This window comes from Acomys russatus, chromosome 13, assembly GCF_903995435.1.
Source record: "Acomys russatus chromosome 13, mAcoRus1.1, whole genome shotgun sequence".
Taxonomy (NCBI): Eukaryota; Metazoa; Chordata; class Mammalia; order Rodentia; family Muridae; genus Acomys; species Acomys russatus.
Window position 1 is genome coordinate 48,003,574 of NC_067149.1, and position 23,939 is coordinate 48,027,512.

General features: G+C 49.1%; 1 protein-coding gene and 1 non-coding gene across 4 annotated transcripts; one reads left to right on the forward strand and one right to left on the reverse strand.

Moving 5' to 3' along the window:
* Slc25a18 (solute carrier family 25 member 18) lies at positions 1–23,726 on the forward strand. 3 transcript variants are annotated; one of them, XM_051155273.1, is made up of 10 exons: positions 1–1,420; positions 14,651–14,730; positions 16,393–16,515; positions 16,673–16,728; positions 18,358–18,448; positions 19,817–19,935; positions 21,236–21,401; positions 21,643–21,797; positions 22,236–22,311; positions 22,857–23,726. In XM_051155273.1, the coding sequence occupies exons 2-10, from the start codon at positions 14,711–14,713 to the stop codon at positions 22,996–22,998; spliced, it is 948 nt and encodes a 315-aa protein (XP_051011230.1). In that variant the 5' UTR covers positions 1–1,420; positions 14,651–14,710; the 3' UTR covers positions 22,999–23,726. The 3 variants fall into 3 exon arrangements, with proteins under 3 accessions (XP_051011230.1, XP_051011228.1, XP_051011229.1); XM_051155271.1 differs by having other exon boundaries at positions 4–1,420; positions 14,648–14,730; XM_051155272.1 differs by lacking the exon at positions 1–1,420 and adding an exon at positions 4,652–5,137 and having other exon boundaries at positions 14,648–14,730.
* LOC127197812 (U6 spliceosomal RNA) lies at positions 2,869–2,975 on the reverse strand. Its single transcript, XR_007831769.1, has one exon. It is a non-coding gene; the product is annotated as a U6 spliceosomal RNA (small nuclear RNA).
* Positions 23,727–23,939: the final 213 nt, after the last annotated feature.

Below are 23,939 nucleotides of genomic sequence, written 5' to 3' on the forward strand. Positions count from 1 at the left end.
AGGCAGGTGGATCTCTGAGAGTTCAAGGCCAACCTGGCCTACAAAGAGAGTTCCAGGACAGTCAGGGCTATTACACAAAGAAACCCTGTCTTGAAAAAACCGAAGAAGAAATAAAACTTAATTCTTAGGACCTGGTGTTGATCAGTTGATAGTGTCTATACCATGTGTGAGGCCCCACGTTCCAACTCCAGATAAAGCCAAGTGTGCATGTGTAATCTTAGCACTACAGAGACAGGTGGGAAGATCAGACGTAGTCTTTTTGTTTACATAACTTCCAGCTTAGGGTACACGAGACCCCCATCTCAAAGAAAGCATTTGTTCTGCATACGTTCTGACCAAGCAGGCAGTGCTGAGTCCTGTACACAATGACAACAAAGGTCTCCCGCTAATCAGGTTGGCTTGAAAACTTGCTAGAGTAGTTTTTTCAGCCTCTTGGGGATTGTGTCTGGGTAACATTTTTGGTCCAGCAGGTAACATGTAGCATCCTGTGCTGTGAGCTTCCTTGTTAAAACTGGAACAGAAACAAAAAGCACAATTAGAAGGTAGTTAGGGAAGAAAAGAAGCTGTAGACTGTCTGTGAGCCACTCCCCACTGAAGGTGCATCTCATCAGAGATTGTCTTGTCTCTGGTGTTCTGCTCAGAAAGAACAATGGCACCTTCATTACAAGCCACCCTAACAATCTGGAAAATACCCAGGTAGAATCTTCTGGAAGGAGGATGGCCTATGCCCTGTGGTTGTTATGCAAGTGGTGTCTTTAGCAGGAAAGCTGTGGCTCCTGGGTGGCTGAAAATCCAGCTCAGCCAAAGGTGGCTGAGCTCTGAGCACCCATGCTGTAGCAGCCTATCTGGACCACCTTCACTGTCCTCACCCCCGACTTCGCTTTAGTAGCTTGGCCTTGCTAATCTGTTGCCCTGGATTCAGTTCCTTGAGCTTTTGAAAGGACATTGTTTGTGTGTTTATTTCAGATTTCTTTGTGCTTACAAGGCTCACTCTTCTAGTTCCTGAGGCAGTTTTAGCAAAAGCTTTCAGTGCAAAATGAACTGTGCAGTGGCAGCCAAGAAGGCAGCTGGGAAATGCCCAGATGGAACTATTGTGTGCTAGAGTCCCTGCCTCTCTGCCTTCATGACACGAATTTTAACTCAGGTGCCTTGGGACCGTTTGAGGAGTGGAAAACCACAGCTTACTCCTAGAATCCTGTCAGCTCATTCCTGACTCATAGGACCAGTCACCCTCATCTTGCCAGCGAAAGCTGGGCAGAGTCGTTTGAAGCAGTGAAGCCAGTTCCTCAGGCCGTATCCAGACTTTTCACTATGAGAAGGAGTTAATTCTTTATAGGAAAGCAAAGACAAGTTCCAGCACAGCCTGACCTGGAGCATACTAAAAACTGAGGTGTGGAGTGACTCTTAACCCAAGCTGTCAGTAAGTACAGTTGCCCTTGGCATCCTCAGGGATTGGCTCTGGGACCTGATATTTGCACATCTTTCTGTATGTTGTCATCTCTAGGTTTTGTATAAAGCCTATGTAAAAAAATTGCTAAACTGTACTGTTGGGCACTAAAAATAAGAGAAAATGCCTGTACATGCTCAGCACAGAATCCCCACCCCATGTATTAGGTGCAATTTGTTGAAACCACTTGATGTGCAGGGCAGACTGATAGGCAGCATCTTCCCCGCACTGCCTGCTTATTCAGAACACGAAGGAAGAGACTACCTGCCTTTCCCCGGAGTTAAGAATGAGGGAAACTGGCCTCCTGCAAGGTGCTGAAATGCACAGTGCTTATTAGTCAGTGTTGAAGGTGATGGGTGTTTTGGTTCCCTCTTAGTAATTGGTACGTTCATGCCATTTGACTTGGAGAGACCTCAATGCATAGACTAGGTATGCTGTGGTTGTCAGACGGAGACCTGCAGTAAACAAATGCATATCGGCCTAGAACTGGGTAAAATGCAAGTTCTAACTCCTTCCTCATTCTGCTTGATCAACCCCATGAAGCCTCCTGGTCCCCTGCTGTGCAGGACAGCTTGCCTGAGTTTTACAGGAAGGGCCTGGCATTAAACTTCAGTTCCTAGACCATTACACCCTTCTGAGCTGAATCTCACCTTCCTACCTTCTCCTAAGAACTATGGAATCCAGCTCATGCTGCTATTTAGCAAGGAGTAATGGTACCAGGTGTCCTTCACACCTGGGAAGAAATAGGAAAACTGCATGGATGGCCAGTGGTGGTGCACGCCTAAACCCCAGCACTCGGGGTGCAGAGGCAGGCATATCTCAGAGTTCAAGACCAACCTGGTCTACAAAGCGAGTCCAGTGCCAAGGCTATGCAGAGAAACCCTGTCTCTCTAAAAACAAAACAAAAAGAAATAGCAAAGCTGAGGTACTCCCTTATTTTTTATTTGTTATTATGTATACAGGGCTCTGCCTGTATGTATGCCTGCAGGCCAGAAGAGGGCATCAGATCCTATTATAGTTGTCTGTGAGCCACCATGTGGTTGCTAGGAATTGAACTCGGGACCTCTGGAAAAGCAGTCAGTGTGCTCTTAACCTCTGAGCCATCTCTCAAGCCCGAGGTACTCTCTTACTGTCCGCCCTAGTCCAGACCACCTGGCTTCTGTCTTCCCTCCTTTCCTGGGTCACTGTCCAGTTCAGCTTCCCATTTGCTCTGCACTTCAAGTTTTGAAACAGTAGCCCTGACACATCAGAACTGCCCTGCCAACCGTAGTCCTGTGCTGTCTAGCAGCCTGCTTACCTGTGACAACCCATCAGCTGCTGCTGTGATTTAGTCAACAGGCTAACAAGCTCCTGCCGGTTTAGGCTGCCTCTATTTTTTTTTTTTTTAATTTATTTATTCTTGTTACATCTCAATGGTTATCAAAAATATGGAACGCTTCACAAATTTGTGTGTCGTTCTTGCGCAGGGGCCATGCTAATCTTCTCTGTATCGTTCCAATTTTAGTATATGTGCTGCCGAAGCGAGCACTAGGCTGCCTCAATGGTTTTCTGAGCTCTACAAAACCTGCCTGTCTGCCTGATAGCCCACCTTAAAGAGATTGGTTTTTTGTTTTGTTTTTTTTTCCAGAGCTGAGGACCGAACCCAGGGCCTTGTGCTTGCTAGGCAAGCGCTCTACCACTGAGCTAAATCCCCAACCCCAAGAGATTGGTTTTTATGATGCACTCCAGATTGTAAACCAGCCAGAGCAGTGGTTGGAAACCTTGACTGTGTCATCAGGGTATCCCTGTATCATCAGACTGGTTCACTGGTCCTGAGGAGATGAAATATACTGCCTTCTAGCTGGCTTGGAATCTTAAGGACCATTCTGGAAGCAAGCAGGCATTGACCATGCCTGGAAAGTTGTTTTAAAAGAGTGGTAGCGCACAGCACACCTTTAATCCCCGCACTCAGGAGGCAGAGGCAGGCGGATGGCTGTGAGTTTGAGGCCAGCCTGGTCTACAAAGCAAGTTCAGGATTTCCAGGGCTACACAGAGAAACCCTGTCTCGAAAAACCAAAAAGTTAATGTGCTTTTCCAGATCCATCACCCTTCTTTATTCTTTCCTTCCTTTTTTGGGGGCGGGGGTCAAGACAGGGTTTCTCTGTGTAGCTTTGCCTGTTCTGGACTTGATCTGTAGACCAGGTTAGCCTTGAACTCAGAGTTCCGCCTGCCTCTGCCTCCCAAGTTCTGGCATTACAGGCATACGCCCCACCCTTCTTTCTACCTTTAACTGCTACAAACCAGAGCTGAAGTTCCCTTCTGCTCTGGCTTTCAGCTCCTATGGTTCCTTCCTAGCCTATGATGTCACACCAGCTTCTTTTTATTTGATGATTTGAGATAAGAGTCCCATAAAGCCCACGGGGGTCTAGAATGTGCTTGCTAGCCAAATACACTCTTGAGCTTCTGTTCTTTCTGTCTCTACATCTGGATTGCCACTTACCCACAAGGGATTGGTTGGACTTAATGCATCCTAGGCAAGTACCAACTAAACTACATCCCCTCCCTGCTTATTTTGTTTTGAAGCTTTGGGTTTTGGTTTTGAGACTGGGTCACTCTGTAGTAAGAGCTGGCCTCGAATTTATGATAATTTATGTAATCCCAGGATTTGAAGGTTGAGATTTCAGGTCCTAGGATTGCAGGTGAAAAACACTAATACTCAATATTCACATATTCATTCTCTCTCTCTCTCCCCCCCCCCCATTGCCCCCTTCCTCTCCCCCTCTTATGTGTGAATATTTTTACTTTGTATATGCCGTGTCCTTCCCTGGTGCCCACAGAGGTCAGAGAGGACTCTGAATTCCCTGAAATGGAAGTTAGAGATGCTTGCAAACTGCCATGTGGGTGCTAGGAACTGAGTTCCAATTCTTTGCAAGAGCAACAATAACATTTACCTGCAGTTACAAAAGTTCACGAGACTGGTATGTAGCTCATAGTGGAGTAGTTGCCCAGCATGGCATGTACATACAGAACATGCAGTTCCATCTACACACCTGCAGAAGGAATCATTAGGTAGGCATAGTGCATGCCTGTCATTCCAGCACTCTCAAGGTTGAGGTGCAGGGAGTGTGAGGGTTTTTGTTTGATGGTGACTTTTTTGTTTTGGGGTTTGGTTTTCTCTTTTTCGAGACAGGGTTTCTCTGTGTAGCTTTGGCTGTCCAGAACTCACTCTGTAGACCAGGCTGGCCTCAAACTCACAGAGATCTACAGGATTGTGAGTTTGAGACCAGCTTGGTCTACATAGTGGGTTTCCAAGCCAACCAGGCTACACATTGAAACCCTATCTCAGAAAGCAAAAAGCGCATGCAACCAGGAAGCATGTGTGAGCAATCACAGCACATGTAGAATGAATGACCCTTGCAGGTGCTGTTATGTTCAGGCCAACAGCCAGAGCGCTGACCTAGCTCCCGTGCTGACCCCTTCCTCACACTTGCCGCCTGCCCAGTGTATTCAGCTCACTGACAAGGCAGTTGAGTATTCACAGAAATGGCTGCTTAGGTCTTGCAGAAGTGTAGGCATTGTGGTGATTACTACTTGCCCATCTTCCTGACATCTAAATGATGGGGAGTCCCCATTCACCCAGTTACCCTGCCCTGCAGCTGCCCTCATCAATTGGCTTTTCAGCTGTGTTTCCAGCACCCTACTAGCAACCAGGTAAGGGGGCAGCTCTGGCCAGGTGTGTGGCCTCTGTGGAGTGTGATCCAGACCTAGACTGTCAAGTGCAATGTAGTGAGGCTAGGACTGCAGGGAAGGAGGACTTCATGACTGCCTGTTTGGCACCGCTGCCTACATGAGAGCTGCAGCAGGGACAAGGAGGGAGGGACTACACTCAGATAAGCCCCAAGGACAAAGCTCCTGGAGACAGCTTTGTTAGCCAGCTCTGCCCACAATTCACTGGAAACACAGCCTCTGTCCTTTACTCCAGAGGCGGCAGAACGAAGGTCCTTCCCGGAAGGAGGTAAGACTTGTCTGTCCATGTCATGCATGGTAGGGAGAGGTGGCAAGGAAGCCTGGGGACAGGGCTTTCCATGGCATCCACTGAAAGCAGGGGAAAGAGGACGTGTCCGGCATCCCAGGAGCATCCTAGGAAGTGGGGTACTTCTGGGTAGTGAGTCAAGACGGTTAATGGCCACTCTGGTAGTTGGGAGACCCATGTGCTCTGCTAGTAGGAAGAATCAGCCCTGGTTCTCAATGCTGAGACCCTTGAGCCAGCTCCTTAAAGTGTGAAAGCAGCTCAAGAAGGCGGTCTGTCTTACACTAACATCAACTGCCAGTCAAAGGCAGTGGTTGCCTTCATGGGTCTAGATATAACCCTTAAGTGATCTTAACTCTGAATTAACTTCTTATTTGGATAAGAATATAAGTCAGTAACAGTGCAGCAAGTGTTGAAACTCAGTTTCCAATTTGTAGCCTGTGCTACAAAGTGAAAACCTATCTTAAAAGCAAAAGTGGGCCCAGGAGAGAGAGCTCAGTAGTTAAGAGCAATGACTGCTTTTCCAAAGACCTGAGTTCAATTCCCAGAACCTACATGGCAGCTCACAACTGTCTGTCACTCCAATATCTGACACCCTCCCACAGACATACGTGCAGGCAAAATACCAATGCACATAAAATAAAAACAAGTTACTTAAAAAATAAAAGGGCCCAACTAAGGTTGGCAGCACATTTTAGGCCAGGTGTAGTAGTACACACCTTTAATCCTAGCACTTGGGAGGCAGAGGTAGGCAGACCAGTAACTGTAAGTTCAAGGCCACCCTGGTCTACAAAGTGAGTCCAGGACAGCCACCACTATACAGAAAAACCCTGTCTCAAAACTAAACAAAAAGAAAAGCAAACTCACAGGGCAATGGTGGCACACACCTTTAATCCCAGCACTTGGGAAAGAAAGGAAAGGAAAAGCTAGGCCGAAGAGGCAAGAGGATCTCTCTGAGTTCAAGGCCAGCTTGGTCTACATAGCAAGTTCTGAGACAGCTAGGGCTACATAGACCCTGTCTTTAAGACACAGACACACTTCTGAGAGGAAGTGACATTGGTTTAAACAGCACTCTGATTCCCAAACAACAAATGTATTGGCAATCTGAGCAGAATGCGTTCTGGGCATAAAACCAGCATGTACAAGGCTTACCCTCTGAAGAGCTGGCCTGAGCTGATGGAGGGAAAGCAGAGAAAGAAGGGAGGCAGGAACCTGTCCTAAGCATCAGTCTGTCAGACAGCAAGTACATAGGTGGCAGGCTGAGATCGCCAGAGTGCTCCTGTCCTGGAGGGTGAACCTGGGCTGGAAGGCTGAAGACCAGACTCTGAATCCGCCGAGTGATGACACTGGCACAGGATTCTGTGCCTTATGCTTATTTGAATAGGTGCATACTCACCCTTACCATAGTGTCTGTATGTATCAATGATGAAGGAGCTGATTTTCTCCTCGTCCTTCATGGCCCATTGCCTTGGCAGTTTTACAATTGGAGCAAATTGGTGCAGAAATAGAATTAAATCACAAGATAAAGCAGGACCAGCAAGATGGCTCAGTGAGTAGAGGTGTTTGTTGCAGAAACTTGGGGGAAAAAAACAGCTCTAAAAAGTTGACCTCTGACCTCCACATATACATCAGACACTTTAAAATTTTTTGTTTATGAATGTTGAGCTGCACGTAGGTCTGTGCAACACATGCATTGTCTGGTGCCAGAAGAAAGTGACAGATCCCTGGAACTAGCATTACAAGTGGTTGTGAGCCACCGTGTGAGTGCTGGGTTTTGGTTGTTGTTTGGTTTTGGATTTTTTGTTTGGTTTTTGAGACAGGGTTTTTCTGTGTAACATCCCTGGCTGTCCTGGAAAACTCTTTGTAGACCAGGCTGGCCTCAAACTCACAGAGATCTGCCTGCTTCTGCCTCCCAAGTTCTGGGATTAAAGGAATGTACCACCTCACCCAGTAAGTGCTAGGTTTTTAACCACTAAACAATCTCTTAGCTCTTTAAATTTTATTAAGAAACTTAAATAACGAAACATAAACCTCCTCCTCCTCCTCCTTATTCTTCTGTGTTTCAAGACATGGTTTCTCTGTATAGCCTTGGCTGTCCTGGACTCGCTGTGTAGACCAAGCTGGCCTTGAACTCACAGAGATCCGTCTGCCTCTGCCTCCCGAGAGTGCAGGGATTAAAGGTGTGTGCTACCACGCCCGGCTTCCCCTTACCCCCTTCTTTAGCTAGCATTGATCCTGAAACATAAAACAAACGATTGCCAAGTGTTAGCTGAGGCCTGGCATTCTGGGTTACCACCTCCTGATCTGGGGCAGCAGCCTCATTCATGTCGCTTACACTTTTCAAGCAGCACTTGTGACAAGACTCTAATCCTAGCCATTCTGGAGACTGAGACGGGGGAACCAAAAGTACAAGGTGGTGGTGTGCCTAGGTCACAGATTAAGATCAAAGCCAGCCTGAGGAACAATGAGAGCTCCCAGGATTTCTCAGTAGAGAGAGCACTTGCCTAGCACATGCATCTGCAGCAGTGGGTGGAATGCTGCTTCCTGAGTTAACTTCTTTTTAAAATTGCTTACAACTTTAAAAATAAACAGCAGCCGAACATGGTGGTGCACACCTTCAATCCCAGCACTTAGGAGGCAGAGGCAGGTGAAAAGCTGTGATTTTGAGGCCAGCCTGGTCTACAAAGCGAGTCCAGACTGCCAAGGCTACACAGAAACCCTGTCTCAAGAAAACAAGATAGATAGATAGAAAAGGTATCCCAGCACTTAGGAGGCAAAGGCAGGCTGAGCTCCGAGTTCAAGGCCAGCCAGGTCTACATAGTGAAACCCAGTCTTTAAAACAAACAAACAAACAAAAAACCCAAACTAATCTGCCCTCCCTGCAGACTGACAAGTAGCTCTTAAGAGAAGTGAGGGGGATGGTTGCTGGTGGGCTCAACTCTGATTGTGGGGAGGAGGACAGACAGCTCTGTGTCCAGACCTATTTGCTCCTGACTCTGGCTCATCTTAAGCCACCGCCCTGTTCACCCAGTGGGCTGGGAGAGTTCAGTGGCAGCAGGTGACAGAAGCACTCCAGGAATCCAGGCATCAGAGAGGACACTAGAAAATGGCGCCTCCATGGAAGGAGCTCTGCCTGCCAGGCTGATGTTCTTCCCTCTGGCCTACAGTGGTGCAGGAGGTGAACCCCAAACAGCCTCCTGCTCTGCCCTCCTCTGTAGGCAGCTTCCTTTCCTGGCTGTCTTCCTCATCCTCCAGTACCTTAGGGTCAAGCCTTAGCCCTGAGTGGTCGCCACATTTATTCAGCTCTCATTCTTCCTGCCTCTGCCACCCCAGTCTCTGTATCCCACCACTGTGAAGCTCTCCTAAGACCTCTGTCCAGTTCTTCCAGAATAACTATCTTTATGCCACATGGTGCTTTCCTCTTCAAAGAGTTCACTGTCTACACGGTCACAGAAGAGGTACTTCTGGGGAGCGGGCTATACCTGCCTACCACAGCTCTCCACATCTGGCTGGCCCTTTGCAGCCTTACTCCCACACTAGTGAGCCTGAGCAGCCGGGGGAGGGAGCAGCCCCACTCTGCCTGCTGCCTTTGATCTGTGCTGCTTCCACAGTGCCCTTCCTCAACTGACCCTCTTCAACACTAGCCACTTATCACCCGAAGTGTTTGTTAAAATGCTGCCTACTGACCTGAGGAAGCTAGCTAAAAGAGAGTGAGCTGTTCATTATAAGGAGCCTGGGATGGTCATTAGTAGTCCCTGGTCGGAATGAGGCAAACACTGCCCAAGTGACTGGAACTCCTCCCTAGTGTTCAGGGCTAACCTGACAGGAAGGACTCCTGCCCTGGAGGTCCCTGCATTCCCACTAAAGCCACTGCCAGCCATGTCCTTTCAAAGTTGGAACCAGGAAAACCTATATTCCCTGAAGGTAAAGGGATCTGACTTTGTCAACCAGCTACAGCCCAGCCTCCTGGAACGCTGACCATCACAATGCAGCCATTCGGCAGGTTGCCTAAAGGACTTGGTAGTGTGGGCCCTGTTGTCAACTTTAGGGTTTTCCTGATAAGATTCCTTTAAAGCCCTTAAAAAAGGCTGGGTATGGTGGCACATGCCTGTAATCCCAGCATCCGGGAGGCAGAGGCTGGCGGGTCTACAAAGTGAGTCCAGGACAGCCAAGGCTATACAGAGAAACCCTATCTCAAAAAACAAACAACAAAACACTTAAAAAGTAATTAAAAATTTTTTCATGGTACAGAAGAGAAGGACCAATGTTAAAGAGTCTCGTTGCTTTTGGAAAGGACATGGGTTCGGTTTCTAGCATCCACATCAAGTAGTTTACCCTCTGTATCTAGCTCCAGGGCCCAACCTCCTGTTGTAGAGTCCATGGTCTGGAGGTGCACATACAAATAAGCACATAGTCGGGCAGTGGTAATACATTCCTTTAATCCCAGCACTCGGGAGGCAGAGGTAGGTGGGTCTCTGAGTTCAAGCCCAGCCTGGTCACAAAGTGAGTCCAGGACAGCCAAGGCTACACACAGAGAAACCCTGTCTAAAAGCAAAAACAAAAACAGCCAAGCACATATACACACTAGTTTAAAAAAAAAAAAAAAAAAAAAAAAAAAGGCTATTATCCATTGGTTCACAGATTGAGTTCTGTACGGCAGGAATCGGGTCGTACCGGGGTCTTTGAATGCTTGAGTTTGCTAAAGAGTGTCCGTGGCTAGGATTTACAGGGTGAGAAAAGCACTTGCCAGTAAAAGCTGCAGAATCACTGTGGGATACCCAGGCTCAGTGTGGTCCTTTGTTCTCTGACTTATCTCAAACATGCCCATTCCTACTGCCAGGGAACACTGGCTTCTGACATCTGATTTTGCTCCAGAAACGCCCCTTTGTTCTCTGACTTATCTCAAACATGCCCATTCCTACTGCCAGGGAACACTGGCTTCTGACATCTGATTTTGCTCCAGAAACGCCAGGAATGTTTCCTTTACTCCAACTTCATAGAGAAAGATTCCGTTCTGTTTCCAAAGTCTCCTGTATTTGTTCTGTTTTTGTTTGCTTCATGACAACTTGCCATCTCAAAGAATGACTGGCACTTTAATATGACGTTTTGCCACCAAGGATCCCAACATTCTGGCTTTTAGAAAAAGGAAAAGGTTTGAGCTTTAAGAGGTGGTGGGATCAGCTCCTGGCCAGGATGAGGACTCCATAGCCTAGACCTGTCTGTCACACTCCAGGCCGGGTGGGAGTTAAGGTGGTGTTGCAAATTGCCTATCCCATTGCTGACTTTCAGTATTAAACTTTTGATTAGAGATACCAAAAAGCAGGGGCTGACGAAATGGCTCAGCAGTTAAGAATTAAGAGCCCTGGCTGCTCATCCAGAGGATCCAGGTTCAGTTAACAACTATAAACCCATTCTCAGAGAATGACACCCTCTTGTGGCCTCCTCTGGCACCAGATATATAATACAAAACTAATGTGGACAAAATACACGGGCACGAGAGCGCAGGTGGGCTGGGAATTTATCTCAGTTACTAGTATTTTCCTAACAAGCCTTAAACTCTGGGTTTAGTTTTCAGCCCTGCATAAAACCAGTTGTGATCACACAGGCCTGTGTTCCCAGGATTTAGAAGACTGAAAAAAGAGGATTGCCACAAGTTGGAGGCTAGTGTGGGCTACATAGTTATAGGCTAACCTGGGATACAGAATGAGACTGTCTCAAAAAGAAATAGAAGCAAAGTGGGGTATGGAGGAACATGCCTTTTATCCCAGCACTTGGAAGGCAGAGGCAGGCAGATCTCTTGAGTTTGAGACCAGCCTGGTCTACAGAGTGATTTCCAGGACAGCCAGTGCTAACCTTGTCTCCAACCAAAATAAGCTGGGCAGTGGGGGTACATGCCTTTAGTCCCAGCACTTGGGATGCAGAGGCAAACCTCCAAATTCTAGGCCAGCCTTGTTTACAGAGTGAGTTCCAGGACAACCAGGGGTACACAAATCCTGTCTCAAAAGAAAAAACAAGAAATAGATTAAGTAAGTGAAACAAAGCAGCAATTCTGTGGTCTGATAGGATGGCTCAACAGGCAATAGATGTTGCCGTAAAACCCAACAACCTCACAGTGAAATGTGAGAACCAACTCCTGAGGGTTGTTTCTGACCTCCACACGTGTGCTGTGGCGCACATACACACCATAAATAAAACACACTTATAATTTCGTTTTGTTTTGCTTTCTCAAGACAGGGTTCCTTATGCCTCTTTGTCCTTTGCCCACCCCAATCCCAACACCCCAACAACAGGTAGGAGAGAAAGGTTAGTGGGGAGAGAGGTGTAGGTCTCTTAGCTTCTTCCTGCTGGTTAGGGTCACAGGGTTCCTTGGGTCAAGTCCAATCTTTGTTTCAAGATATCTCTGACTTCTTTGTGTCTAACTGCATAAAAAGCAACCAGGAGCCAGAGGGGGGAGCACCAGCAATCTTTTTTTTTTTCTTGGAGTCCCCCTTTCTCCCTGGGCTCTGCTATTTATTCCCTTTCCAGAGTCCTTAGAATTAAACTATCTACAGCTGGCAAAGAGCCTCTCTCAGAGCCTGCATGAGACAAACAGTTTGCTGCTGTGGACAATCTGAATTAGCCCCATATCCTGCCCTGCGATTAAAACAAAACATGTTTACATAACATAATAGGTTTTTTTTAATTATTTATTTTTATGTGCATTGGTATTTTACCTGCATCTATGTCTGTGTGAGGATGCCAAATCCCTGGATATAGAGTTATAGTTATGAGCTTCCAAGTGGTTGCTGGGAATTGAACCCAGCAGCCAGTGCTCTTAACCACTGAGCCATCTCTCCAGCCAATAACTGAGTTTTTAAAGGCACCAAAACAGCTGTGTGGTGGTGGCTCATGCCTTTAATCCAGCACTTGGGAGGCAGAGGCAGGTGGATCTCTATGAGTTCGAGGCCAGCCTGGGCAACAGAGCTAGTTCCCAGAGAGCCAGAGCTATACAGAAAAGCCCTGTCTTGAAAAAAACAAAATAAATAAACCAAAACTTTGCACTATAGGGTTTCTCTGGAACTCTCTTTGTAAACCAGGCTGGTCTGGAACTCACAGATCCATGTGCCTCCGCCTCCTGAGAGCTGGGAGTAAAAGTGTGCACCACCACCACTCAGCTAGTAATAAATTCAACTGCAGTTTTGGCAAGATATGCAATGAGGTCAGCAGACTATCTCAACATCCAAGTACAAAAATATAGCTGACATTTGGGTATGCGCTGGAAGCAAGGATTACTACCACTAAGGCCAGGAATCTCAATTACAGGGGAGGCTGAGGCAGGAGGATTTTACAAATTGGAGGCCAGTCTGGGGCAAGCTTAGCAAGATCCTGTCTCAGAATAAGTAAAATAGGGCTCAGTGATAGAACAAGGCTCGGAGTTCAGTCCTCAGTGTCAAACAGCAAAATAGAACAAGGCTCGGAGTTCAATCCTCAGTGTCAAACAGCAAAATTAAAGCCTGCCACAGCAGTGCATGGTAGCACACACCTTTAATCCCAACACTTGGGAGGCAGAGGCAAGCGGATTGCTGTGAGTTCCATACCAGCCTGGACTACAGAGCAAGTACAGGACAGCCAAGGCTACACAGAGAAACCCTGTCTACAAACAAAACGCCTGGCACAGGGCCCACGGTAGCTGACATGGGTCTATCAAGTCACCCTCTGTCCAGTGCCCCCACCTCCACTTACGACTTTGCCTTGCTGACCCTTCAGCTCCCTGGTCAGTCGGCAGCACCCAGGGTGGTTTTGTTTTTCGTTTTGTTTTTTCGAGACAGGTTTTCTCTGTGTAGCCTTGACTATCATGGACTTGCTTTGTAAACCAGGCTACCCTCGAATTCAGAGCGATTCACCTGCCTCTGCCTCCCCAGTGCTGGGATTAAAGGCATGCACCACCACGGCCTGGCTTTTTGTTTCTTTCTTGGTCAGGAGTAGGAGGGAAGGCAGGGGAAGGGGAGGCGGGCGGGCGGGGGGGGGGGCCACCGGGCGGGGGGAAGGGGCAGGGAGGGCGGGGGCGGGAATCCAGGGCCCAGGTACAAACTAGCCACATAACCACCCCTGGAGGCTCTGCCTGGCCCTCACACCTGCATGGCTGCCTGCGCCCTGCCTGAAATCCTGTCTAGTGAAACCCCCGCTCAGACCTCACTGACACTGGAGTCAGCTTTTCCCTTGTAAATCCGCCCCTCTCGCTCCCCATATCTGTTCCATGTAAGGTGGGGATGGGGGTAGGGGCTGAGGTCAAAGCCAGGCGACTTCTTCCATCACTCGGCATCGTTACTGTCTGGTGCAGTTTTCTTACTGAGCTTGAAGTGTATGAATGAGGTCCTCCTGCCTCAGGCTTCCAGGTGCTGGGAAGATAGGCAGGAGGCGCTGTTTTCTGGATAGCAGTTGTTCCTCTCTGGGCTCTTGGGGCTTTCCTGTGGGTTTTTTGTTGTTGTTGTTTTGTTTTGCTGTTTTGTTTTTCTCATTGATTTATTTTAACGTTCATGCGTGCGTTGCCTGCATGTATGTATGTGCACCACATGGGTGCCTAGTGCCTGCAGAGGCCAGAAGATTGCGTCAGATTTCCTAAATTGGAGTTACAGACAGTTGTGAGCTGCCATGTAGGTGCTGAGAATTGAACCTGGGTCCTCTGAGAGAGCAAGTGCTCCTAACCACCAAGCTGTCTCTCTACCCCCTCAATAATTAAGTAATTAATTAATTTTTGGTGGGTTTTTTTTGTTGTTGTTGTTGTTTTTTGCTTTCTTTTCAAGACAGGGTCTCTCTGTGTAGCCTTGGCTGTCCTGGACTCACTTTGTAGACCAGGCTGGCCTCGAACTCACAGCGACCTGCCTGCCTCTGCCTCCCGAGTGCTGGGATTAAAGGCATGCGCCACCACCGCCCGGCTAATTTTTGGTTTTTCAAGACAGGGTTTCTCTGTGTAACCTTGGCTCTCCCTAGACTCGCTTTGTAGACCGGGCATGGGCCACCAGGCCTGGCCCCTTTTCTTTTCTGATCAAAGTCCAAACAAGAATTTCTGTCTGGATCCACATTCCGGAAAGATATAGGAAAAAAGGACATGGAACATGCCGGGGCATGACAAGTCCCGTGTCCTGTCAGCTCTACAGAGGGCTAGAGTCAAGGACATAGACACACTCTTTGCTCTCCACTGGCTTCCACAGCAGCTGCCTGTGAGGAGCGCACAGCCAGTGTCCCGGGAGCTGCCGTGCTTCACCGACTACAGGATGTCCAGCCAGGACCTGAGGTAAGCCGAGGGGGACAGCTGGTTTAAAGAAGGGTTGCCATGGTACCGGCCAAGAAGAACTAATGAGACCCATTGCCCCAAATGAACAAGCAGGCCCACGCTCTAAGTTGAGCTGATGGTCTGTGCCTTTGTCCCAGGGCAGGGGAGAGGCTCAAGGCCTTGGTCTAAGGCCAGCCTTAGCTACAAGAGATCCTCTCAAAACTCCCACCCCTGCAGTTTTTTCCTAGTTATTTTGACACCTCTCTGTTGGGAAGTTTAAGCCATGAGGCTCTTTGTTGCCATTTTCTTTCTTTCTTAGGTTCCTTTGTAGAGAAACTGTCGCTCCCAAAATATTTTCCTCTAGCCAGGTGTGGTGGCGCACGCAGAGGCAGGCAGACTGCGGTGAGTTCGAGGCCAGCCTGGTCTACAGAGTAAATCCAGGACAGCCAAAGCTACACAGATAAACCCTATCTTGAAAAACAACAAAATAATTTTCCTCATGCCTGCCTCTAGCCTAAAAGATAGGAACGTTTTACTATTTTCCAAGGAGTCTGAGGAAGCTTTTTTCTCTACTCCCAGACTCCTATCCTTGACCAGGAAAATGAGCCATGCTGCCTAAAACGGGCATTAGGGTAGATGATACACAGTTTATCAGTCCTGGTTATCTCTTGCTAAGGACACACAAGCTCAGAGTCAGGGCATTTTATCTTTTAAAGATTTTTTTTTAAGGCTTATTCTATGTATGTGAATGTTTTGCCTGCATAGTGTATATACATGCCTGGTGCCTACAGAGATCAGAAACAGATGGCAGGCCTGTTGGAATTGGAGTTACACATGGCTGTGAACTGCTGTGTGGGTGCTGGAAATCCAGCCTGGGCTCTCTGCAAAGGCAGCAAATTGCTCTTAACCAATGAGCCATCTCTCTAGCTCAGAGGTTGTCTTTTTTTTTTTTTTTTTTTGAATTAATTATTATTTTATGCGCATTGGTGTTTTGCCTGCATGTATGTGTGTGAGAGAGAGTGTCAGCTCTTGGAATTACAGACAGCTGTGAGCTGCCATGTGGGTACTGGGAGTTGAACCTGGGTCCTCTGGAAGAGTAGACAGTGCTCTTAGCCACCGAGCCACCTCTCCAGCCCCGGGTGTCTTATTCTGAACAATAGCTATCATTTACCTGATGTTCATTTGGTCCTCACACAACCCCTTAGATGAGGGAGCTGATGTTTCAGAGAACTAGAATACTTGCCCACGCCCACAACCTAGCCAAACGACCTTTGCACCGCATTCTCTTGACATTCTAGCGGGAAAGAGAGTTGGAACTTGTTTGAAAACTTCCTCACAGGCCTCCAAGGGTGAGAGGCTGGAGAGCCAACCAGAGCAGCTCTAGAGGACATCTTCGAAGGCCAAGCTAAGGCCTGCCAACTCCCTGGTGGGCTCCCTTCCCAGCAGGCCTGCGGCATCTTCGCTCGGTGAACCCTTCACTATGGGCTTCCTGGGAAGAGCGTCCTAGCCTGAGTGGAAGGAGGGACAGGGACTGACGCTGGGTGGAAGGATCTTGAGGAGGGGCACTCTGGCTCATTCCTGGTTTTCTCTGCATGCTCCTGCCCTCATGTCCCCTACCCCAGCTGCCTGTGGCCAACAACCCTCTCTCGCCCCACTTCTCTTTTTCTCCCTCCCGTGGCCTAGCATCACCGCAAAACTCATCAATGGAGGTGTGGCAGGACTCGTGGGGGTGACCTGCGTGTTTCCCATTGACCTTGCCAAGACCCGACTGCAGAACCAGCAGGGGAAAGATGTGTATAAAGGAATGTAGGTACTGGGGGGAAGTGACGGCGGGGGGCCCTGGGGGAGGCCCTGAGGGTTTGCTTGCTTCTCCAGGGAGGGATCTGGGGGGCAAGGACAACTGAAGTGTGCCCAGGAGCTGCTTTTCGTCATTACTAATGTCCTTTGCGGCCTCTGCTTCTAGGACGGATTGCCTGATGAAGACCGCACGTGCTGAGGGCTTCCTGGGCATGTACCGAGGTGGGCTTCTGAACTCCCAGAGTTCAGGCTCCTCTGTCAAGGCAAACAATCCCCGCCTCGTGAGCTTGTAGCACAGAGGTATCGGTGTTCACTCCACCCAGGGTACTGCTCTGGACTATTCCAGCTTTCAAGAGCCTTCACTGTAGAGGCAGCTGTTTCTAGCTAAGGCTTCCTGCAAGGTGCTGGTTGTGCTGTGTTAAAAGCAAGTGTCCCCAGCCTTCCTCTGCCTGCCCCCCCTTATTCTCCCTGAATGACCCCCACACCAGAGCTGTGAGTTCAGAACCACAGGACCACATGCTGCTGCCTGCAGCTTCCACATCTATCATGAGGCCTCGGGAAATGGAAAGAGCTGGACCCCAGAGAACTAGGACAAAAACTTGTGTGAATCACTCAGTTCCCATAAAAAAAGGAGGCGGCGGGAAACTCCGCCAGGTACTGCGGCTTGCACCTGTGGTCCCAGCATTTGGGAGCCAGGGGGACCAAGAGTTCAAGGACAGTCACCAAGGGAGTTCGTGTCCAGCTACATGTGACCCTGTCTCAAACAAGCCAAAAAGGGAACAACAACAAAACAGACAAAACTAGAGGACTTCTTGGTAATGGGACACGCACACCCATAAAGAAAATGGGAGTTTAAGGAGGAGAACGGGACTGGAGAGCTGGGTTAGCAGTCAGGCATGGTCACACACACCATGCAAATAAAATCTTCAGGGCTGGAAAGATGGCACAGCTTAGAGCACTGGGTGCTCCTTCCAGAGGTCCTGGGTTCAATTCATAAAACTCCCAAATGGCAGCTCACAGCCATTTGTAATTCTTTTGTTGTTGTTGTTGTTGGTAGGGTTTTGGTTTTTGTTTTTTGAGACAGGGTTTCTCTGTGTAGCTATGGCTGTCCTAGACTCAGTTTGTAAATCAGGCTGGCCTTGAACTCACAGAGATCCCCCTGCCTCTGCCTCCCGAGTGCTGGGATTACAGGGGTTTGCCACTATGACTGGCAAAATAAAATCTTATAAAGAAAATATAGGAGCCAGGCATGATGGTGCACTTGGGAGGCAGAGGCAGGAGGATCTCTGTGAGTTTGAGGCCAGCCTGGTCTGCAAAGCAAGTCTAGGACAGCACAGCTAGAACTAAAAGAGAACCCCTGTCTCAGAAAAAGAAAGAAAGAAAGAAAGAAAGAAAGAAAGAAAGAAAGAAAGAAAGAAGAAAAGAAAAGAAGAAGAAAGAAAAAAGAAGAAAGAAGAAAAAAAGAAAGAAAAAAGAAAGGCAGGTATAGCACACCTTTCATCCCAGCATCAGGAGGCAGAGGCAGGCAGATCACTGTGAGTTTGAGGCCAGCCTGGTCTACAAAGCAAGACCAGGACAGCTAAGGCTACACAGAGAAACCCTGTCTCGAAAAGCCAAGGCTACACAGAGAAACCTTGTCTCTCTAAAAACCAAAATAAACAAACAAAGAGGAAAATGTGCTAGGGAGAAGGAATGTGAATTTATCTGTCTTTCAGTAAGGTAGACTGTGCCCCCTTGCCTGGCTTCCCCAGACTCGTTCACCCCAGAGCTTTGCCTTCCCATCAGTGGCAGACTCTGGGGCTGGTCACTTCTGCAGCAGCCTAGCACCTCCTCTTCATTTCTCACCCCCAGGGGCTGCAGTGAACCTCACCCTGGTCACTCCAGAGAAGGCAATCAAGCTGGCAGCCAACGACTTCTTGCGGCAGCTGCTCATGCAAGATGGGTAAGGACAGGTGATGACGGCACATGGACCCTTCATTATGTCTGTCCTTTGGGTGCCAAGGATTGCAAACATGCCTCAGTTTACCTGTATGCATCTATATGAATATGTGTGCACATGTGGCTGAGGTCACTGTGTTTTGACACATAGCAAGTGAAGGGAGAGAGGGTGAGCCAGTGTAATGTGGAGGAGAGAAACAGTATATTCAAGAGGAAATACAGAAGCCGGGTGCTTGGGGAGGCAGAGGCTGGCGGATCACTGTGATTTTGAGGCAGGCCAGCCTTGTCTACAAAGTGAGTCCAGGACAGCCAAGGCTACACAGAGGAACCCTGTCTTGAAAAACCAGAGAGAGAGGGAGAGGGAGGGAGAGAGAGAGAGAGAATACAGAACATATAGAATATATATACAGATACATTTTTTGAGACAGGATCTCCCTACTTAGATCTGCCTGGCCTGGAACTTACAATGATTGTCCAGCCTCTACCTCCTCAGTGCTCAAAATCACAGCCTTGAGTGGCCACACTCAACAAACTGATGTTTTTTCATTGTTTTTCAAGGCAGGATTTCTCTGTGTTACAGAGCCCTGGCTGAAGCTGGTCGGTGGTGGCACACGCCTTTAATCCTAGCACTTGGGAGGCAGAAGCAGGTGGATCTCTGTGAGTTCGAGGCCAGCCTGGTCTACAGAGCAAGTTCCAGGACAGCCAGAGCTGTTACACAGAGAAACCCTGTCTCAAAAAAACAAAACAAAACAAAACAAAAAACAGAGCCCTGGCTGTCCTGGACTTGCTCTGTAGACCAAGCTGACCTTGAACTCACAGAGATCCTCCTGCCTCTGCCTCCCTGAGCACTAGAATTAAAGGCATGCGCCACCATCACCCGGCCAAGCTGACAAATGTTAAACATCAGTTCTCAAAACCTCTCTTCTGTGTCCCCACTTGTCCCAGGGATGGCATTTCAGAGGCTGGAGCAAGAACACCGGTCTCCCATGGTTCCTGATTTCAGCTCAGATGTAGCTGCTGCCTCCCTGTAATCTATCTGAGCTGTGTGCAGTGACACTATCTGTAGGAGACAGAAGCAGGACTGTAGCAAAACCGAAGACAGCTTGGTTTACAGAAAGTGTCAAAGAAACAAAAAGGAGAGCCAGGCATAGTGGTGCCCACCTTTAATCCTAGTAGAAGGCAGAGGCAGAAGGATCTCTGTGAGTTTGAGGCTAGCCTGGTCTACAGAGTGAGTTCCAGAACAGCCAGGGCTATGAGAGAAAGCCTGTCTTAAAGCAACAAAAACAAAGAGTTCCAACCGCCAAGGAGGGTGGATGGGCAGAGTCGGGGCAGGGCTGGCCTGAGACTAAGGACCTTCCTCCGGGTCCCACAGGACGCAGCGAAACCTGAAGATGGAGATGCTGGCTGGGTGTGGGGCTGGAGTATGCCAGGTGGTGGTTACCTGTCCCATGGAGATGCTCAAGATTCAGCTGCAGGATGCTGGCCGCTTAGGTGAGGCACATTTCCATTCATGACATCAGCCAGCTGCCAGGCCCTCAGCTGCCAGGTCAACAATGTTTTATGGTGTGCCTTTAACTCTTTCAGCTCCAGCCCAAGGTTCTAGAGGCTGTGAGCACACCTCAAACATCCACGCTAACACCTTGATGCTCAGGCTGGATTTCTGAAGCTTTTAAAAAATGGAGCTTATGCTGGGTGTGGTGGTGCATGCCTTTAATCCCAACACTTGGCAGGCAGATCTCTGTGAGTTCAAAGCCAGCCTGGTCTACAAAGCAAGTCCAGGACAGCTGGATACACAGAAACCCTGTCTCAAAAAATAAAAGGGGGGGGGGAGGTGCTAGGGTGCTGGTGAGATGGTTCGGTGATTAAAAGCACTTGCTGGCCGGGCGTGGTGGCCCATGCCTTTAATCCCAGCATTTAGGAGGCAGAGGTAGGCGGATCGATGTGAGTTTGAAGCCAGCCTGGTCTACAAAGAGAGTCCAGGACAGCCAAGGCTGCACAGAGAAACCCTGTCTCAGAAAACAAAACAAAAACTAAGAGCGTTTGCTGTCCTTCCAGAGAACTGGAGTTGCATTCCAGCACACAGCAGCTCACCACCATCTCTGGCACCAGATCCAGAGGGTCTAATGCTGTCTTCTGGCCCCCTTGGGCAATGCATACATTAGGTGCAGACACGTGCAGGAAAAGCACATACACATAAACTAATAAATATGTTTTAAATTTCAAATATGGAAAAACAGAACCAGGGGCCTGGAGAGATGACTCAGAGGTTAAGAGCACTGGCTGCTCTTCAAGAGGTCCTGAGTTCAAGTCCCAGCAACCACATGGTGGCTCACAACCATCTATAATGAGATCTGGTGAGATCTTCTGGCATGCAGGCATACGTGCAGGCAGAATACTGTATATATAATAAAATCTTTACATCTTTAAAAATCTTTTTTAAAAAAGAAAGAAAAGAAAAGAAAAACAGAACCAGACTGCTGACAGTGCCACACATACAAGGATTAAGCCCTTGAGGGAAGAGACAGGAGGCCTTTCCCCATGCCTGGTTAAAGAAGCTAATATACCACTAATCCCCTCTGCTGTGCACACTTGTGCTGCAGTCCAGCCAAGTTCCAGACTAGGATAGAGCAGCTTCCGTGGCTTCAGGAAGCCCACTGTGCCTATGCCCGCGCCCAGCTCATCAAAGGGTTTCAATCAGACTGGGTGGAGTCTAATTGAGGTGTCACCATGCACTGGGACACCCTGGGCACTGGCTGCGCTTGGTGCAGATGTGGCCGCCTTTCCTCTCCAGCTGTCTGTCATCAGCGCTCTGCCTCAGCCACGCCCACCTCTCGGCCCTACTGCACTGGCTCGGCTTCCACGCACAGGCGCCCCTCGGCCACCCTCATTGCCAGGGAGCTGCTCCGCACTCAGGGCCTGTCCGGTCTCTACAGGGGCCTGGGTGCCACTCTCCTCAGGTGAGCCCCAGTTCTTGAGCCTGGACCCCAATGCCCCTAAGACCTGCGCATCTTACTCATCGTACCAAATTGCTTCCCTTTGTAACTACAGCTGGTTCTGCAGGCTCCAGGTGTTGGGGGCGGGGGCAGGAGGGGAGGGACTTCCTTCGGAATGGCGGTGTTTCTCCCATCTGCTACACCCCAGGACTCCTGGGGAAGCTGCTGAGAGGGGCACCCCGAGTGTGGTCTTTCTCCCCTGCAGAGACATTCCCTTCTCCGTCATCTATTTCCCTTTGTTTGCAAACCTGAACCAGCTTGGGGTCAGCGAGCGCACGGGCAAGGCCCCCTTCACGCACTCCTTCGTGGCAGGCTGCGCAGCAGGTTCTGTGGCCGCAGTAGCTGTCACCCCTCTGGACGGTAGGTGTGGAGTTTAGGGGTCATCCTGCTTTATGAATCGGGTTCACACGGCCTATGGACAAAGCTCCAATCTTGGTGTTCAGCCTAAACTGAACTCACCAAAGGCCCTCACAGAAGGCTGTGTCCTCACTGTTCCTTGTCACCTGTAGGCCCTTACCTTCCAGAGGCTTTACTTTTTCTTTCCAGTAGTTCGGAGTCTTGGCTGTCACAGCCAAGACAGTGGGGGAACTGTGAGGAAATGCTCCCGTGTGCTCACCCAGCCCCCTCACAGGCAAGCAGCAGCAGCTCTCCCACTAGCGAGGAGGCCAAGGAAGAAGGCTGCTCACCTCACAACCACAGAACCGCCTCACAGGGCCTGTGCCCACAGGGAAAGGCACTTGGTGTGCAGAAAGACAAACTTGGGTGTTTCTTACTTGTCCTAACTTCTGCTTTGTTCAGTTCTGAAGACTCGAATCCAGACCCTCAAGAAAGGCCTGGGTGAGGACACGTACAGTGGAGTCGCTGACTGTGCCAGGTGAGCCCAGCACCCCAGACGCCACCCAGCTCAAGACACAGCTCATGGCAGGGTTTGGGGTTGCTTTGGAACATGGTCCCCTACTTCTCAAAGAATGCAGCATTGGGAGCTTTCTGATTCTTCTTTGCCTCACTCCCCTCACCGGGTTGCAGGCAATCTGCAATTTCTAAGGCTCTCCCTCTCTCACACTGCAGTCCTCCATACTGAAGGTGAGTACTTGGCCAAGTGGGCTTTAATGGCTCTAGTGTTTAGCTTGGCACTTGAGAGGTGAAGGTAGGAGACCACTGTTCAGCCTAAACTACAGTGAGATCTTGCCTCAAAGGAGGTGTGGAGATGCTGTGGGCTGGATGGCTCATTTGTAATACTATAATCCTCTCTCATATATATACTACTATAATCATGAAATTGAGGGCAGCGTAGTGCCAGCCTGGGCTACAACTCAATATCTCCCCAAAGCCAACAACAAAAACCAAATAAAGCTTGGAGAAGTCACGAGTGAATGTGCTCTTGGCTCCTCAACTACCAAGGCTCTCCTTTCTTCACAGGAAACTCTGGACACAGGAGGGAGCGGCAGCCTTCATGAAGGGCGCAGGCTGCCGTGCCCTGGTCATAGCCCCTCTCTTTGGGATTGCCCAGGGCGTCTACTTTGTTGGCATCGGAGAGCGCATCTTAAAGTGCTTCGAGTAATCTATCCCGTCCCTGACTTGCTGCTGCCTCTGGCCCTACCCTGGGACTAGGTGGCAATGCTGCAAGCGTAAGATGTCCACCCTGATGTACATGGTGTCTAACCCTGTAGAGCCACCTCAGAAGAAGTGACCCATTTTACTGAAAGAGTAGAGCCTTCCTCTCCCTTTATGAAAGCTAAGCTTTGTGGTACAGCTTACCAGGGATGTCCAGAAGCCCCACCCACCTCTGTCTAACAACGGAAACGACCCCGTGTATGATGGCAGGACCACTTGAAGGATGGACGGAAGGGACTGTTCCACACTGACACTCCCACTGCAGGCAAGTGCAGCCCAGTGGTGACCGTGTGTGGATTTAGCATTGATCCTGGCTCTGATGCTCTGACAGTTCAGACGGAGTGCACCTGGGCTGAACTGGGCCCTCCTGGGCATCACCAATGGATGAATGGACCCCGAATGAGCAGTCTGGCCACGTAAGCTGTCCTGGCCCAGATGCCCACCCTGAAGGATGGGCCCAATCCCTCCTAACAGATGCTAGTGGGACATGATCTGAAATAAAGCTGGCTAAAGCCTTGTCCTGTTATCAGCATAGCAGATGACTAACATGGACTGTCTTCTGCAGATCCAAGCTGTGGCTTCTGGGGCCCCACAGCAATTCACTATGATCTTCCAACTGGTGTTTAAGAGTGAAGAGTGGCTGGAGGGACATTTTTACACTGAACCCATTTTAATTATTTACATGCATGTGTGTCTGTGTGAGTGCCCCGGGGGACCAGAGAGAGGAGTACTGGATCCCATGAAACTAGGTTACAAGCAGTTGTGAGCTGCCAGGCATGGGTACCGAGAACTGAACTCAGGTCCTCTGAGGAGTAGCAGGTGTTTGCAGCCACTGAGCCACCTCTGCAGCTCCTAACACTTGAGTCTTGCCTCTTTCTAGCTGTCACT